The 18,292-nt window shown below is 49.6% G+C and overlaps 1 protein-coding gene across 1 annotated transcript; it reads left to right on the forward strand.

Annotated features, from left to right (window-relative positions):
• The first annotated feature begins 1,907 nt into the window (after window positions 1–1,907).
• Window positions 1,908–15,785, forward strand: SLC25A10 (solute carrier family 25 member 10). Its single transcript, XM_033139085.1, has 11 exons — window positions 1,908–2,205; window positions 6,946–7,065; window positions 8,061–8,175; window positions 8,264–8,312; window positions 8,920–8,961; window positions 9,308–9,351; window positions 10,582–10,652; window positions 11,732–11,824; window positions 12,956–13,033; window positions 13,320–13,376; window positions 13,786–15,785. The coding sequence occupies exons 1-11, from the start codon at window positions 1,972–1,974 to the stop codon at window positions 13,885–13,887; spliced, it is 1,005 nt and encodes a 334-aa protein (XP_032994976.1). The 5' UTR covers window positions 1,908–1,971; the 3' UTR covers window positions 13,888–15,785.
• The last annotated feature ends 2,507 nt before the right edge of the window (window positions 15,786–18,292 follow it).

The raw sequence follows: 18,292 nt of genomic DNA on the forward strand, positions 1-18,292 counted from the left end.
ATTTGACCCTGTCCATGTATTTCCATGCTTTTGCACACTGGGGGCTAGAAACACACAAAATTAAATTTCCACAATTTTCTACATTGCCTTCATCAGCTTCAGACATCTCTGAGATGCTGCATAGTGCAATTGTAACCAGGCACATATTTAGGCTCTCCTTTCTACTAAAGGTGCTGTAGTGCCACTGTGGCAGTGGCTGCTATGGCAAGACTACTGTTTACAATCCTAAATACAAGAAGAGTTACGGAAACAAGATCCAGTAGCCTGTGGGTGTTTCACTTGCATCTCTGCCAACTGCCGTTGCTTCTACACTAGCCATGCATGGTGGGCACAGCAACCTGCAGCAATGGTACAAATATCACAGAACACCCCACTCCTGCCCCTCCCACATACAAGTCCCAGCTTCAATCTCTGGGATATCAGAAATCCTGAAGAGCCACTGCCAGTCCAAACAAGACAGTACTGAACTGGATGGACTGATGTTCCGACTTCATGTAAAATGGTTTCATAGGTTCTCTACATGCAACAGACAAAACTATGAGGTAGCCACTGAAAGAGGTCAAGGCTCATCAAGAAGTACTCCAACGTACAAACTCCCAAGGTTTCTCCTCCAAAGGAACTCACTTTGGTGCTAGTTAAGAATTATATGTTATATAAATGATTAATCAATCAATTCCCACCCTTCACCCTAAGGTCCAAATTAAAAGGTCGGCCATTTCGTTTAGGGCAGTGTGACTTGCCAAGAATGGCAGTTCAGCCTAACAGTGGAGTTTGATCTCTTTGCTATCCTGGAGTTAGACAAGATGCCTATGACACATGCCTGCTTGTGATTGTGGTGGGTTGGTTCCCCTCCCCCCTGAAGGGAGCAAATCTCTAGGATCCTATTGCTTTTGTAGGACCAGTTGATGCACAGCCAACAGTGGAAATAGACATTATGCTTGTGGGCTGAATGATGCTGGCCTGTGCCTTCAACAGTTCTTATCTTGTGCCATCATATTACAGTGAATATTTCTGCTCCATATGGTGGTGGGGATACCCAATGTGATGGTTGCCCTTCACTGTGTATAGAATTTGCCAAGGGGATTCCATCTTCTGTGGAATTCAGCTCCCTGCAATCCTAAACACATGTACTGGAGTACAGTAAACGTCAATAAACAGTAGAACTTGCACCTGAGTAAATATCCATAGACCTGGACTATGAATACAAGGACTGTCGCCAATGAAAGATAGCGTGATTGAGGCGATATGACACGGCTTTGAAATGTGAGCTTAATATTGTAAACAAGTCACTGTCAACAGTTTTTTGTTAACAAACATTCCCTGGAAAAGGGTAAGTTCTTAATTGAGGGGGCAGGAGACATTAAGGGCTGGTATTTTGATGCCAATCATGTCTGTTACAAGGCTGCAAAAATATCCACCTGCGCGAGGAACACACACCTTCATAATAAACATTTCTCTCAGCACTCCGAAAGTCATATGTAGAAAAAGAAACCACAATGGCGTTATGTACAATAAGTGTTTGGCTGATGTAACGCAAGAACAAGTCCAGATTTGCCACCAAATATACACTTGACAGGGAGTTGTTGTTGCCAACTAGTGCACTCTTCTCCTTTTGCATTCGCGTTTGACCTATCTATACTGTACGACAAAACCAAAAAAAGAAGGGGAGGGGAGAGCGAGGAACTGTGTGTGAATTTACAACGAAGGAGTCAGCAGCATCTTGGCTGCTCGATTTAAACAGAGCCGGGATTTCCTTCCAGATTAGCCATGATCTGGGCGGGCAGCGGAGATCAGTGGCGCCTGACGCTGCAGAATCCCTCGCAGAAAGGTCCAGAAGGCGGAATGCGCGGGGGCGGACAAAGACGGGGGCTCAGCCTGAGCGGAGAAAGGCTGCGTACCCTCTCCCAGTTATTCTACCTCCCCGGTACACCCAGTCTGGCCTCCGCGTTGCTCTTTTAAGGCGTCCCTCCCATGGCGGGCGTTGCCCCTTTAAGGCCTCGTCGGTTCAGTGCAGGGAGCGACGGCGGCAAGAAGGAGGAGGCGGCGGCCGGGCTTCCCGGCTCCGTGCAGCGGGGAGGTGAGGAGCAGAGGCAGCCACGCAGAGCCGGCGGCGCGATGGTGGAGAAACGAGTGTCCCGCTGGTACTTCGGGGGCCTGGCTTCGTGCGGGGCAGCATGCTGCACCCACCCGCTAGACCTGCTCAAGGTGCGTCTTGGGTTGGAGGGGGAGAAACCTGCCAGGTTGAAGACGGATGGGGGGGGGACCTGGCTCCTAAAATCTCTCTCCGGCCCTCTCCCTCCCGTCTCCCCCCATGGCTCCTCTGCACTGATCTCTGCTGGCCCCATCCGTCTGTTTGCCTCTCGGTCTAGCCGCCCCCTCCGCTTCAATATTGCCGCGTGTTTCCTTTGCTGCTTGGGAAATCCTTGCGCCGCTTCCTTTTCCCGCTTGGCTGCAGGCAAAGGTGGCTGAGCAGCAAAGTGCCCTAAGGAGGCGCTTCACCTTTAGCCCCTTTACGTCTAAGGCAGCGCGAGCGACGGCAAGGCGAGGAGACACTTCCTTAGCCCACCCCCACTCTGGGATGTGTGGTTGGAGGCTATAGGGGGTTGACAGTGGCGTGGCATTTCCCTTTTCTCCTCTCCCCCCCCCTCCCCAACCGTTACAATGATTTCTATCTGCCATTTTGGCTCCGTTGATAACTAGGAAGTTGGAACTGCCTGGGCGACACCACCACCACCCGGTGGTACGCAGATGTACCCCGTTGCCCAGGCAAGAGACATGGCCTGCGGTTGGTATTCCGGCCCTGGCTGGCACCCCTTGGTGTCTCGTTTCCTAGGCACAGCAGACTGGCATCTGCTGCTGCTGTGTGCCCTGTACTGGCTCCCTGTGGCCAGGCGGCGTTTGGTGCCTTCCAGGAAGCAGTGCCCAAGGAGCTAACTAAAGGCAACAGTCTTGAGTCAGTTCAGATTGTTTGATTGATTAAATTTGTATTCAGCTGAAGATCACAGGGCAAGTTCGAAACATAAAAATACAAAAAATGAGAACAGACGCACTCCCACCCCCCACCTCATTTCCAGTTCATTCTATGTAAGGTAAAGGTAAAGGACCCCTGGACAGTTAAATCCATTATGTGTAGTATATTTTGACCGGCTAGCGTTCTCCACTACGAATTAGAGAGCACAGATCAAGGCATAATTATCATCACAGTAGTTGGGCCCCTGCTCTGTTAAATATTACTGTACTTGCAAAACAGGTATAGCCTGTCTAGTTTCTAGCTTCTACTATGTGTCAAGTGATACAGAATTTGCACTGCATTTTCTTGGTTTGAGAGACTGAGGCCCAATTGTGTTGGTTAGGAAGTGAGGACTTCCTAGATAACAGCTTGAATTCAGTGGCAGTATCTCCTGGTATGAATAGAGGCCTGCAAAAAAACAAAGAGGCCCCACTCAGCCACGATTCTGCACTTGTGGCGTTGTGCACACCCCTCACAAGAGGCCAGATAGTTTCTGCCCTGAAAGGCAGAGGGAAAGTGGCATGTCCAAGGTCAGTGGGGCCATTAAGATTTTCTCTTAATGATTTCTGGCATGCAGCCCCGATCAGCAGATGCAGTGTTTTCCTGTTGAATGGGTAGGGATAAATTATTTTCTTTTGCCTTGTAATCTTTATTGCTGTTATTTCTCAGTTACATTAGTCTTCATAGTCTTTTTGTTTTTTGTTTTAAAAACAGAATCCAAGGTTCTTCAAATGTACGCAAATACATTCGTCCTTGACATGGGGCATGCCAATCAGAAAGGAAGAAAGAGGGAGGCCAAAACATGGGGTAGAATTCAAATGTCGCACTAAAACAAACATTCTGGCAGGGCAAGCATTTCTGTTTGCTCAAGGGAACAGTCCTCCCTTTCTTCCCCCATGTGCTGTTCTAAGGGTTCTCCTGATTCCCCCCTACAGGCCAACTTGGGGGACGTCACGTGGGGAGAAAGCCCCATTGCACTTGTAGCAGTCCTCGTGTGGGCTTCTTCCAGCTGTGCCAGTTAGTCAAATCTGTCCTATAATCCAGGAAGAGACCAGTGTCAACAGGCCTCTCCTTGCTGCTCTCTAGATCTCCACACAGAAGCCTGCTTGGGATTTTAATGATAACTTTTCTAAGCCCTTTTATTACCCGACTGCCCTGCCTTTCTTTTGTGTGTACCTAGACGAGAGATTGGCCAACTGCCTTTCTCTGTCTACTCTAGGGCCTATTTCTCAGAGGTAATTTGTCAGTGACCACACATTGGTGGTAAGTGAGGCTACATCCTGTTTCCACCTTCCTTTCTGCCTGGCCCAGCCCCAGCCCCTGCCCCTTTCCCCACCTCCTTGTCACCTGCATGAACTTAGGCCAAAAGATGCGTGCACTCCTAGGGGCATAAGGTTGCCCACTCCAGCAAAAGTGGTCTCTTGAGGCCTTGCTCATCATGGCACCAGGGTCTCCCCAGCTTTGGTCATTGCTCTTCAAAGTCAAATGTCAAAGGCTGCATACACAACATACATCTGAAACACACTCGCACACCTTAGAGAATCCTGGGAACCCTAGTTTACTCCCTCACAGACCTACAGTTCTCAGCACCCTTATCAAACTGCAATTCCCAGGATTCTGTGGGGGGTGGGAATACATGGTGTGTACATGGCCCAAGTCTGCCCCACAGGCTGCTTTAGAGCTGACAGAAAGGGAATGGGCTGGTCAAACTCAATAAACTTGAAAGATAGCTTTCTTAGCTTTCTTTCATAGCTTGTGGGGCTATGAAGTTTTTTTCTGCCCAGACACTGACAAGTTACCAGGCAAGGCCTGTTCTAAGATTCTCACCCACTCCACCCGCCTCTCCCTGAGCATTCTGCATACTTAGCCCTGGTCCCTAATGTGGTGGGAACATTCTTTTCCCTTGTTATGGTCTGGCAGGGGCACACTAATGCCAGCATGAAGCTGCTAACTCTGGAGATTCCTGCAGATTTGAGCCTCCATCGTTTGCTTTCCCTGTGTCGCTGCTGGGCCTGCCAGCTGCTTGATGAGCACATTCCAGCTTCATCCTCCACAATGGGATCTTTGAGCTGCCACTGGCTGCCTGGGAACACTGCCCATCTTTGCTGCTGTCCACCACTTCACTGCCCTCTCCTGGCTACTGGTACTTCTGCAGTCTCAGCTGAAGTGTGTTTCCATCTGCTGGGGCTGCTTCAGTCCACTTGCTTCTTAAAAGGGTGGGTCTTACGAAAGATGGCGAAGCTGTGGGTCTTCCAGATGTTGTTGAATTCCAGCCCCTGCCCCTAGAAGGCTCTTGGATCTATCTATCTATCTATCTATCTATCTATCTATCTATCTATTGTTTTTTTATTTATTATTTATTTAAATTAAATTTGTTTAAATTTATATATTTATATAAAATATATTTTATTTTATTTTATTTATAGCTTTTTCTTATTGGAACTCAAGTACATGGTTTCCCTGCTCATTTAATCCCCAGGACAACCCTGTGAGGTGGTGACTGGCTCTGTGGCCAAGTGAGGATTTGAACCCTGGTCTCCCAGCTGCTAATCTGACACTCTAACCCAGGCACTCCCAAACTGTGGCCCTCCAGATGTTTTGGCCTACAACTCCCATGATCCCTAGCTAACAGGACCAGTGTTCAGGGATGATGGGAACTGTAGCCCAAAACATCTGGAGGGCCGAAGTTTGGGGATGCCTGCTCTAACCAATATAGAATCACTGTAGAGTTGGAAGGGACCACAAGGATCACCTCGTCCAATCCCTTGCAATGCAGGGATATTTTGCCAAATGTGGGGCTAGAACCCACAACCCGGAGATTAAGAGTCTTGTGCTCTATCAACTGAGCTATCCCCAGCTGCCTATAACACACTGGTACATTTGCATTCAAGAACCTCTGGCCAGATAATTGCTTGGACTCCTTGTTCCTTACAGTAATATCATGCAGGATGGGAGAAGGCCAGTGCTGAGAAGTGCAGGTGTTTTGTACTACAGTATTTCATTTCTGGATCCAGTTCAGAACTCGTGTAGGCCACCTTCTCTTGTTGCTTGGCTTGACCTCTCCCCTTCTTCAGGAGAAGGGCTGGTTGGCCAATGGCCCTGCCAAGTTTTTTTTTTTTAATCAACGTGGCAGCCTTTCACCTAAATTCTCTCCAAGCTGGCTGTACAGTACTATAAACACGAGCTGCTCCACTGCGAGGTCAGGGTGCTTGCAGGTGGGATGGTAATCTGGGAAACCAATGTTGACCTGCATTTCTAAACTACAGAGGCAGATGGGTCAGCAATCGTCTGTGGATGCAGGCAGGGGAGCCCCTTGCCATGGCTGGAACAAGTGCCTCGCAGCTGTGATTGCAAAAACACCCAAAATCAATAGCACCCATTAGGTTATGGGGTGAAGAATGCAGGAATCTTCTTACAGCTCACCAGGGGGAAGAATATCTGGCAGGAATTGGGGGAGATAGCTGGGAGGTAAGGCTTGTCTTTCTGGAAGGAGTAGGTTTTGTTGGGCAAGCCATATGTCCAGATGGAGGGGAAAGGGTTTTGTAAAAGCAAGGAAACCAGAAGTCAGGAATCCTTTCCCACATTTTATGAGGAGAGTGGAGCAGGATAGCAAAATATAAATTCTTATGCAAAGGGGTTGTCTCTAGGAGTGGGGGGGGGGAATCAGTCATAGCTTTAAAAATAGAAAGAATCTCTCCTTAAGCTCTGGTGGGCAGTATTCTTGGAATAGAAGATTCAAAGTGGATGTTTACAATGAATTCCTGAGCTCTTGTTGACATGGAGTTGCAGTTTCATTTGTTTGTTGTATCAGAGGTGCATTGGCTGCGGCTGCTTAATCTTTTCCTTGCCCTGGCCCCCCTGGAATATCCCTCGGAGAACGAAGAGCCTGGCAAATCCAGCCTGACCTCTTTGCTACCTGCTTTCCTTGCCTCTAGGTCCACCTGCAAACCCAGCAGGAAGTGAAGATGCGCATGACGGGCATGGCCTTGCGTGTGATTCGCAACGATGGCTTTCTGGCCCTCTACAGTGGTCTTAGTGCCTCCCTCTGCCGGCAGGTGAGTTGTTGGGCCGCTGCAACGATTGCTTTACCCCTGTCTGTTCATTCCTGCTCCTTTTGTCTGGCTTCCCATGCCAGTTTTTTGGTTCCGTCACGTTACCCGTGAGAGTTCTGCAGTTTCTTCCAGCACCCTTCAAAGCATATTCCACAGATTGAACACTGAGACTGTGTTTGGCTTCACGGACAGAGCTTTGTAAATTAGGTAGACTTGCAGTCTCTGAAACTGAGAGGCCATTTGGTCACAGTTAATGGCAAAAAAATCCTGCAGAATATTGTCAATAGAATATAAGGATTCAATAGCACCTGCCATCTGAGAAGGTCAAGCAGGTTTTTAGACTAGGAATTTCTGAAATGAGGCATGTGCTTCTAAGCTGTGTCCCCCCCCCCCCCTCGAGACTTTGATGAGTCAGGCACCTTGTGCAGATGAGGAGAAGCTAAGAGAAGCAACAGCTTCTTGAGTTGTATCCTTCTTCCTTCTTAATATCTTGTTCATTTAGCAGCGCACTGACTGTCACAATGGCTCCCTCCACTCCCGGCACACTGTTGCTTCTCCCACGACTCTGCAAGGGAATTCTCAATCCTTGCAAACAAGCTCTGCAATAAGGTTACATTGATTTCTGCAGCCACCATAAGCCCTGCTTGAATATCATTCTGGTTGCAGAATCTATGATTCCTGAATAGTTGGGTGTTAGGGTTGGTCTCTGCTATGCCAAGCAGGGTTTGGGGAAGAAGAGGGCTTCACTTGGGGTTGCACCCCTTGCATATATACCGGGTGGTGTCTGTTGATTGGCGAAAAGGACGCTGCTGCCATGGCTCTTAAGGGCACAAGCTCCATAATGCAAAGGCTGTGGCCGTGCCAGGGCAGGGGCTGCGCTGTTGCCAAGCTGGTGCCGTTCCTGAACAGTGATTCTGATCAGCGATTGCCCTGTGCTGGGCAGGACCAGGGCCTGAGAGCGTGCTGCCAACCTGCTCTGACTCTTTCTGCTTCTCCAGATGACGTACTCCCTCACCCGCTTTGCCATCTATGAGACTGTGCGGGACCACTTGAGCCAGGGTGCCCAGGGGCCAATGCCCTTCTACCAGAAGGTGCTGCTAGGTGCAGTAGGAGGTGAGCTGGGGCTTGGCAAGCGCAGGATGACGGGCCACGCCATTGCAGGCTGCACAGTCCCCTTTCACCTGCTGTTCTCTGGTTGCAGGTTTCACCGGTGGGTTTGTGGGAACCCCAGCGGACATGGTGAATGTCAGGTCAGTGGTCTCCTTCCCCTTTCCCTATGGCTGTGCTTCAACCTTTCCCAGTTCAGCTCCCTGTGACCTGTTCACTTAACTCTTTACACCCCTACTGAACTTCCATGAACTCAAGGGAGATTCCACGGGGCTGGATTTAACTAAGTAGTCCCACTGGCATAAGCCCACACAAGGACTTTCCACCAGTTCAATGGTGTTTTCCTTCTTTGGGCCCCCTTAACTTGGCTTGGGGGGGGGGGGTGGAGAGCCCCTGCAGCAGCGTGCGGGGTGGGGGGGGGGGAGGGAGGAGAGGGCTGATCATTTCACCAGCAGAAATGCTTGCACCGACAGAGAAATCTGCTTAGTGCTAGCTGGATAGCTCAGTTGGTTAGAAAATGCCAAGGTTGCAGGTTTGATCCCATGGGGTTCCTTCCATTTCTAAGATTCTATGATCACAAAACTACGAACAGCTACACAGAATTTAGCCCGTTGCCTCTGCAATTCGCCTTGCTCTGGGGCAAACTCAGCATCCTACCGGGGGTGGGGTGGGGGGATGATTTGGGAAAGGCTTTTGTCTCCCCGCCCCCATGAAAGTGTCCTTAACGCTGTGTTGCTCTTCCCTCCACAGGATGCAGAATGACATGAAGCAGCCGGCGCATCTGCGGCGCAAGTGAGTGTCCAGATTGCAGAGGCGGATTGCACAGGAGATGCACAAGTGCTGGAGAGGCAAATAATAGCATTAAGGGGGGGGGGGCTGTGAAAGCCTTTATCCCTCTGAAAAGGGTTGTATTGAAGCTGCATGGCCACAGAGGGGCAGCATGGATCCTCAAATTCCAATTGTTCGAAGCTCAAAGACAACTTTCTGAATCAGGGCGATCAAAGCCCAGGGTTCTATAAGTCCCTACTAGATCTGGAAGAGTCTTTAGTTGCAGCCTTCTGTCTGGTATGGCCAGTAGAAGTAGCAGCTGCAGCGAGATAGGTTTGGGTGTCTAATATGGTCTCTCTTTGCTTTCTAGCTACTCGCATGCTTTGGATGGGTTGTATCGGGTACTTCGTGAAGGTAAGGATTTGGTCAGCGCGCAGTGTGGCTTGTTTGGGCTTCTGAGAGGCCACAGGGAGCTCACCCTGAATGAAAGAAATCAGCCTTGGGGAGAATCTGCTGCAGCCTCTGCTCCCTTTCCTTTACGGAAGTGGGAGCCGTTAGGTTACAGGCCAGTCCCAGTGCCAGGAAGCCGGCAAAACCAGTGCCAGGAGAAGGGGCAACAACATCCAAGGCAAACTACCTGGAAGTAAAGCTGGTGTCAGGATGAGAGCCTGCGAAAGATGCAGGTACAGCCTTTGTTTAGTGGCTCTTTGGGATCAGTGACGCGAGCTGCTTACAAGCTCCTCTTGAGTCTGGCAGCCGCTGAACATTAGGAAGGGAGAGGGGTGAGTAAGCTGATAGGAAGTGCAGAGGAATAGGGTGGCCTGGAGTTCACAGGGGTAGAATTCAAAGTTGACCACATACTTGGCTTCTAGAGCGTCGCAGAGAACAAGCATATGGGGCCCAGGGAAAAGGGAGAGAGGAGACTAAAAGGGTTGTCCCTTCATGTGTGTTAGAGAGAGAGGGGGGCGGTAGGGGGGAAGGAGAGGGAGATTGGCAAGTGGAGAAAATAAGACCTACTCCTCCTGCCTTTAAAGTCCGGTGGAAGGATGAGGAATGGTAGCTTCCTGCTCCATGTTGCTCTGGAAATTGAGGACATGCAGCCTTCACTGGTTCAGATTCACTGTTGCTTGTCCCCAGGCAGGTGTGCATAGATTGGCAGCTGGACTTGGTTTCCAAAAGTGAAACTGTGCAAGAGCGGAGAGACCCAGTCTGAGCAACTGCCCCTGTCTTCTGTCCCTGATTAGTTTCAGCAGTGTTCTCTCTTCCACAGGCATCTAATAGGAGATCTTATCTTCTCTGATGCTTTGATTTCTAACCACAGATTTATATTTTAATCTTTCAACCACATATATTTTATTGTGATGGGGCATCAGTATCTTTGCCGTATCTCGGTTTCTGATCGTCTGTCTTTGGCTAAATGAGGAGCTATTTCATAACCTTTTAAAACACCTAGTAGGTTATAACATCATTCCTGTATCTTTGGGAGCAATAGACAATATCCATCCCTGTGCAGTGTCTTAGGGGCTGGGAGGCTGTGGTTTCTGAAGAGTTGACGAGCAGAAAATCACTGCTGTTTGTAGACTGTGCAGCCTGGTGAGCTCTACCCTGTATACCCCATGCTTTGAATCCCTTTTGTCTTTGCAGAGGGTGTGAAGAAATTGTTCTCAGGAGCATCAATGGCAGCAAGTCGAGGGGCTCTGGTTACCGTTGGACAGGTAGCGATACAAAAAAGAGCCATAGTTGCTGATGGATGTGCACCTAAATCCAGCCTACACGTGTGCATATTCAGCTAGGCATATACCCACCATAATGCACACCAAGGCCATATCTATATGCCCACTTTTCACCCCAGGCATGAAATCGATTGACATGTTCTCTAGCCACCTGGGGAGGGAAAATAGGATTTCGTAGAAATCCTGTCCTGTTACAGTCAGATGTAATGGAAGAGACACCTGCTCTGCAGTTGATGCAGGGTAAGATTTCTAGTCCAGGCATGACCTCCCCACAAGAGCCAGTCTTCCCATTGGGAGGCTATAGGCAGCTGCATTCAGACAGCAGGATGCAGAAGGCAGCATATATTTGCAAAACCTGCAGACAGCACTAATAGCTTTTGACTCAAAACTGTTAAAATGTTTTAAGACTTCTCTTAGTCTTTGGGCCCAAGGTTAACAGGCTAGTTTGTAGGTTCCTTCGTACTGTCTCTCCTGTCTCTGGGGCTGCAAGGGGGTAGGGTGGGGGTGAGAGGAGAGGAGAGGTCAGGCTCTGTGGGTGAACATCTAGCAATTGTTTTCTCAAGGTTGGAGTTTTCTGCAAAAATGTTCCGCTGGTGTAAAACCACAAGTGACCTGATGTAGGCTGGAGAATGAGATCCTGTATTTCCCAGCCCACCTGTGTTCCTCAGCATATTGGCTTAGCGCTTTTAAAGATGGATTAGGCCAGCGGTGGGGAACCTGCAGCCCTCCGGATGCTATTGGACTCTCATAACTCCAGCCAGCAAAGATAATAACAAGGGATGGTAGTCTAGAGAGCCCCAAGTTCCCCCAGATTAGGCTTACGACTTCCTTGTCTCTCTGGCAGTACTGGTGGCACAGGAGATTTGTCCGAGAGGGCTGAGGATTAGTCACACTTTTGCCACTCGTCCTCCTGACACACTGCAGGGGCTGGTGTCACTGTCTTGCCTGATCCCTTGTGGTTCAACGGAGAATAGACACTCCGTTTCAGGGCCAGTCTCCCTGCTTGCTCATGAGTGCTGGGAGATTTGGGGCCAGTCTCACAACTTTCTGCTTCTCTGCAGCTCTCCTGCTACGACCAGGCTAAGCAGTTGGTTCTTGGGACCGGTTTCCTCTCTGACAATATTCTCACCCATTTCTTGGCCAGCTTTATTGCTGTAAGTGGATATCTGGGTGTGGGTGTAAAGCCAAGGTTTTGGTTTTGGTTTTTGTGTGTATTCATTGGGGTTAGAGCCATGGTGCTTGTTCCACCTTCTCGGGGAGATGGAGATCCAAAGTCGAAGTCCATGGAGCTACCAAGAATGGATTGTTATGAAGGTCCTAGTCCTTTCCCTGCAAAGACAGCATTTCAAACCCAGAAAGCTCATCATTTAAAGTCGAATTGCCTGGCTATTGAGCCATAAGAGTTATCTCATTGCTGGGCAGTAAACCAGACCTGCACAAGTGGTGACGCTCCAAGATAAACACAAATGTTTGGCCTGCCTGAGATTGTAAAAATATTGGGGAGGGTTTGTTTTGGGCTTGGTGGGGGCCATACACTGTTTAAGCCTGTACTAGGCTCATGACTAGTTTCATTCTCCTTTGTAAAGCTGTTACATTACTGAGCACCTGCTAGGACCCAGTAGTTTGTCTACTGGGTGCTGTTTGGAATTAATAATAGACCACGAGCCTCTGGATTGAGGACTTATGGAGATGGAGGAGCTGATGGGAGAGAGGGCGAGGTTTGACAAAGGGGCAAAGGTAAAAGGGAATGTAGGGCTAATAGCAGGCACTGCAGTGTAGATGAGGCTGTTGTGATTCTGAAACGGTTTTGCCCAACAAGTTGGTTTTACAGAGGGCTTTGAAAGGTTGGTGAGAAAGAGAAATAGCTGGATAGAGGGATGGGGATTCTTTCAGGTCTAGGGCACTATGAAGGAGGCGCTACAGGGAACTATATATCCCAGCGCAGATCATGCAAGACAATTTTGTGGCCTCCTCCCATTTATTCTGCTCCACGGCTTGAAAACACAGCACGCGCCACACTGTGATTTTAGGTAACTGTTTGGTAAACCAGTGGTCTGCAAGTGGGAAGAAATGCCTTGCCACTCCCCTGGTGCATCACGGGATTTCTACTCTTAACACAGCAGTGGGGTGAGATAATGCCTCTTCCTCCAACTACCATGTCACTTGATGACTAGCTTATAATGTGGGCATGCTTCTGGTGACATTCACACAGTGCCCTCTGACCCAGGATTTCAAAAAGGCTCTGCTGCCATCACATTCCCTGCCCCCCCCCCTTTTCATTGCAGGGAGGATGTGCCACATTCCTGTGTCAGCCCTTGGATGTGCTGAAGACACGCCTTATGAACTCCCAGGGGGAGTATCGGGTGAGTGATCCCTGCCAATGGCTGTCCAGATTTCCAGTCTCTTGATTCATTGGTTGCTTGAACTAAGCCTTATCCTACAGATATCACTGGCCTTCTGGCCAGCTTTTTGTTTTTTCCCTTTTGCTGCTGCTTGGTGCCATGTCCCTGATCTCTGAGCATCATTCTGGCTGCTGCAGCTCTTCCATCAGTTTGTGATTGGCAGAGATTGAGCCTTGTAAGGAGAAGGATGGGATCTGTACAGGGGGCTGCCTGGGCATGGGCTGACTTCTTTCTCATTCTCTCTCAGGGTGTCGTGCACTGTGCAATGGAGACAGCCAAGCTTGGGCCACTGGCTTTTTATAAGGTAATGCAGATGCAGCAGGAGCGTCAATGGGTGATTGCACCAAGTAGACCGGGCACGCAATGCAGACAGCACAACTCCCAGCCCTTCCTAGTCCTGCATTCCTGCCCTTCTGGTCCCCAGCCAGTTTGCTTCCCTATTCCCAAGATGGCTGCACTGCCTCCATTGCATCCTTTCCCCTGCCACAGTGCTGCAGCTGCATGCCAGGCTACCTGGCCTTTAGGGGACGCCAGGCGAGTGAAAAAGCCTCATGTGACTCATGGGATCAAAATCTGGGCTTGTCTCCACTTTGGGACCCTTTGCCAGCTGCCTCTTTTTCAAACCCCACCTTCCCTCCTTGGTCTAGCTGTGCAGCTTGCGGCGACAATTCCAGGATTGACAGAAGCTGACCATAACCAATTTTCTCTTCTAGGGCCTTGTTCCTGCCGGCGTCCGCTTAATCCCTCATACAGTGCTCACCTTTGTTTTCCTGGAACAGCTGCGCAAAAACTTTGGGATCAAAGTGCTGGCCTGAGAGAGAGAAGGGCCTGCCTTAGTCAGAGGCATAAACCTGGAGGACCGGGGGCGGGGAGGGCTGGGACACTACGACCCCCACAGTGCCCGGGTATCACACACTATTCCTTTGCCAAGGTGCGGCATTCTTAACAGTGCCCTTTTTAGCGCTGCGGCACCAGCTGGACTCTCGCAGAATGCCCCCTTTCAGTGCCTGGCAGTCTCTCACAGCTGCTAGCCAAGCCTTCGGCATTGCTTGGTGCCTGATGGTATGACAGACAGCCAATCAGAGCTCTCTCCTTTAGTGCCCAGTAGCAGTGAATTGGCCAACCTCTCCCCACAATGCCTTTCTCCTATGCCCAGCAGTTCACTGGAGCGTCCATTCCTTGCCGTTAGCAGCATCACCACAATACTGCCTGCCGTGCAGTAGTAACCCTGCTGACCCCACAGCATCTCCTCTTAACACCCAACAGCCCCACGAATGCCCTCGTCTTGCCTGTCGGCATTGCAACATTTGCTACCGCTCCCTACGGGAGCCCTGCAAGACTGAGGTTGCTCCTCCGCTCTGCCACGGGCAGTAACTTGCCTCTTCCGCCAATACCACCATCTTTCTCTGTCCTCCCAGTCTCCTTTGTTGTTTATTGGGGGTGGGGGGAGTTGGGTGCCACAGCCTCCCAGCTCCCAGGCACCTTGCTATGCTGAGTACTGCTTTCTCCCCTGCTCTTCTGGAGCAGAAGTGCGTCTCCATGTGAGGAGACAGAAACTTAATAATAATAATAATGTTCTCTGTCCATTTTTAAATGTTTACGAGTGAGCTGGGGAGCGGTTCTGTTAGTTAATGGTGGGGCTGCCGATAGCAATACACCTGGCGGGCACTTTTCCTTCTTACCCTTCAGTGTCCCAGATTTTTAAATGTTTCTACAAACAAAAGCTTTCCCTCACTGCGTCCGGCTTCCTTCCTTTTTCCTACCTCAGTCTCCTCTTAACCCTCAGGTCTACTGTGTGAGGCAGGGATGGCCCCTTGTATTTACTGTGACTGGTAGTAGTGGTAGCATAGGGCAAGCGACACCGCAGTCTACGGCCGGCCTAGCGAGCCTTGCCGCCTTCATTTTGCCTCTCGCTTTAACCTTGTTCAGCCAAAGCCTCCTGAAACCAAAGGGCCTCCTGCGGGGGGGCACTAATGAGAATAGGTTTCTGAGGTATTCCTCTAACTAGCAAGAGCCAAATTAGCTCAGCCAGGGGGAGAGAACGTTTGAATCCCTTGTGACACCTCCTTCGCTTCTCATGTACCCCAAGTGAGCAGGCCTCTTGGCATATGATGGTGGAAGGGTGGTGGGCCTGTTATAAGTCAGCAAGGCCTTCACTGAGGATCTGGGACGGGGAGAACACGGTCCATATTTTGAACCCGTGGCATGGGCTAAGGTTGCAGGGCAGGGGGAGGCCCTCTTGTTTACTAGGTTTACTATAGAGTAGGTGTCACAGATAGACATTGTGTGCCTCTTAAGCTGCCAAGCTTTCCCTACTCCCTGCCCGATTTATCCTCTGGCAGTTCCTCTGAGCCTCTTGGCAGCTTTGGTGGGAGCCTAGAGGGCTGTGAAATCTTTCCACGTTGCCTTGCTTTTTCTGTGATGTTCTCAAGGTCCCGTTCTGTAGCACTGATTTTTTTTTTTTTAATGCCTCTGGATCCAGCCCATGCCTAATGAAGTGATTGTCGTATCGGCCGTTTGTCCCTTGTTTCTGCTGGCCTTCGTTTTGCCAGCATACGGTGCCCCCATCACCAGTCACACACACAAACACACACTCACACACACCCCGGTGTGAAGCGTCATTCCAGAGGGTCGTGACTCTGCGGGGTCGAAGAACCAGAGCAAGTAAATCAGCACTTTTGTAATCATGACAATAAAGTAATTGTGAAAAGCAGGTGTTGCTCATTCTTGTAGCGCCAGACCCTTTCAACGTGTGTCATGTGACTTTGGATTTACATCCTCCAAGTTCGCTCTGTTGGGAAAATGACTTAGAAGGCTAAACAGTTTTGTACAGTACTGTTATTTGAAATGTCCCTCAGATGTGGTGTATTGAACCATTTTGAGTTAAGTTTCCAGAGAGAGAGAGAGAGAGAAGTATTCTCATTTTCAAGAGGTGCCAACCTAGCATAGTTGAGTGAGCAGGGCTTGTCTATGTCGCAGCAAGTTGCTTCTGTTGCCAGACTTTAAAGAATTTGATGTCCAAATTGTGTAGATCCACTTTCTCCTGCGCAGTATCTTGCTGTGGTACAAAGTGCAGCGGGAAGCTACAGGACTTAAGATTGAGTCCCTTTATTGTGTGAGGCAAATGTAAACCCACGTAGGGGGTGGACCAGTGTTAGAGCCTCCGCCTTACATACAGAAGGTCCCAGGTTCAGTCCCTGGGATCTGCAGCCCTGTTCTGTCTCAAACAGAGCATGAGGAAGCGGTGTCTCAAACACAGGTGTTGTCCCTACGCCATGGCTGCCAACATTTATCTACCCCATACTGTGGGGCTTGTATGAGAGGTGCGTCTGGACAAGGCGCTAATTGGGCTGTAGAAGAAGGCCAAGGGAATGCAAATTCGTCATCTTAACAAAGCTTAATTAGGTCTGGCAATAACAGCGCTTTGTTCCCAGCCCTGCTCTTTGGGCCGCATTCCAGTATCCCCAGGTAAGAACAACCTATGGACCTCTTAAGTGGCTGAGGCACATAGCAACAAAAAGACAGGAAGTTGTAATGCTGTGGTAGGCGACGGGTGGCCCTATGCCATATATCACGCGGGTGCTGCTGTGGTCTAAAACACAGAGCCTCTTGAACTTGCCAACCTAGCAGTTCGAAAGCATGCCAGCGCAAGTAGATAAATAGGTACTGCTGTGGCAGGAAGGTAAACTGCGTTTCTGTGTGCTCTGGCTTCTGTCACGGTGTTCAGTTGCGCCAGAAGTGGTTTAGTCATGCTGTCCACATGACCCAGAAAGCTTTCTGTGGACAAATGCCGGCTCCCTCGCCCTTAAGCGAGATGAGTGCCGCAGCCCACAGTCTCCTTTGACTGGACTTAACCGTCCAGAGATCCTTTACCTTTTTACTGCAACTCTCCCATCATCTTGGACCATTTGTCATGCAGACTGTGGCAGCTGGGAGTTGGGAGTCTTAATATGTACAGAGCCGCAGGTTCCTCACCCCTGGGGATCTGACTTGCACCCCTTTTAAGACACAGTGGATCCCTATGTCTTGGTGTGATTCTGGGGGCCAGCAGTTGTTTGTTGGCACTTATGTGTTCCTTTCCCCAATTTATTTAGCCTCTCCAAGTAGGATGCATATCGGATACAGAAAGCTGCACTGTTCTACACAGCACAGAGAGCTTACTGCCCGCAGAGGCAAGTGTGCTGCTCTTCCTTTCTCCCCAGCTTGATGCATTCAGTGCTAGGTTGCTGCATGATGCATAAAGCACTGGAGCCGTGGAGATGGCTCCAGGCACTGTCGGCACTCAGCAGATGGAGCTTGGGTGCCGACTGTGCTTTCCGTAGCCCCAATTAGTGCTGGAGAGGAGATAAGCATATGTGACTCCTGTCTCCTCTCTCACCCCTTCCAGCACGTTGCCAGGATAACCTGGGTCTGGCTGACCTGTGTTGCAGCACGACAGAGGGAGGTATCACACATTGCATTTCTTTAGAGGCATGTCCTGATGGTGCTTTAAATGCAGGTCAAAAAATGTAGGTCTGCTCGGCTATGCTTGTCAGGGAGCTAGGATTGAACATAATGCAACTGCCTTGTTGGTGGCCAGCCAGAGAATTTTGGGATGTCTACAGGTGGGGCATAAACACAATACCCCTCTCTTGCTGCTGTTCTCCAGCTGCTGGTTTTTAGAAACATGTCCTGGAAACAGTATTCATCCACCATGGCAGGTAGTTTGCTTTGCTGCTGTATAATGTGTAAAACTGACCACAGAACACTAAAGAAGATGTGGTCAGTCAGTCTTTTTTATGAATATATGCGACATCATTCAGAGATGCCAAGAACCTAAGCCACATGGTTTGGTCCAGCAACTGCACCCCTGTCAATTCACAAAATACATGCCAGGATAGTTGGGTGTTTCCTACGAAGGGCGCTGGTTGTTCCTAGGATGGAGCAAGGACTGCACAATATCCTGGCTTATCCAAGGTGGGGTGAAGCCAGGAGGAAGCTGGCAAATGCCTCTACTTGCCATTCAAAACAACTGCCAAATGAGTGTGGAGAGAGCTACAAAACACTGAACAGAACTGCACAATCCCTGATTTGAGTAGTGTCTTAGCTTTGCACATTATTTCTCCTATTTGTGTGTCGCTCTAGCAAACCTAGGCACTGGGATCAGGTATTCAGCTTCTAGTATTCATTAGGCTTGACTTAATGGTCATAGTGGTGTAACTTTGCTTGGCCATGGAAGAA

Source organism: Lacerta agilis, chromosome 2 (assembly GCF_009819535.1).
Source record: "Lacerta agilis isolate rLacAgi1 chromosome 2, rLacAgi1.pri, whole genome shotgun sequence".
Taxonomy (NCBI): Eukaryota; Metazoa; Chordata; class Lepidosauria; order Squamata; family Lacertidae; genus Lacerta; species Lacerta agilis.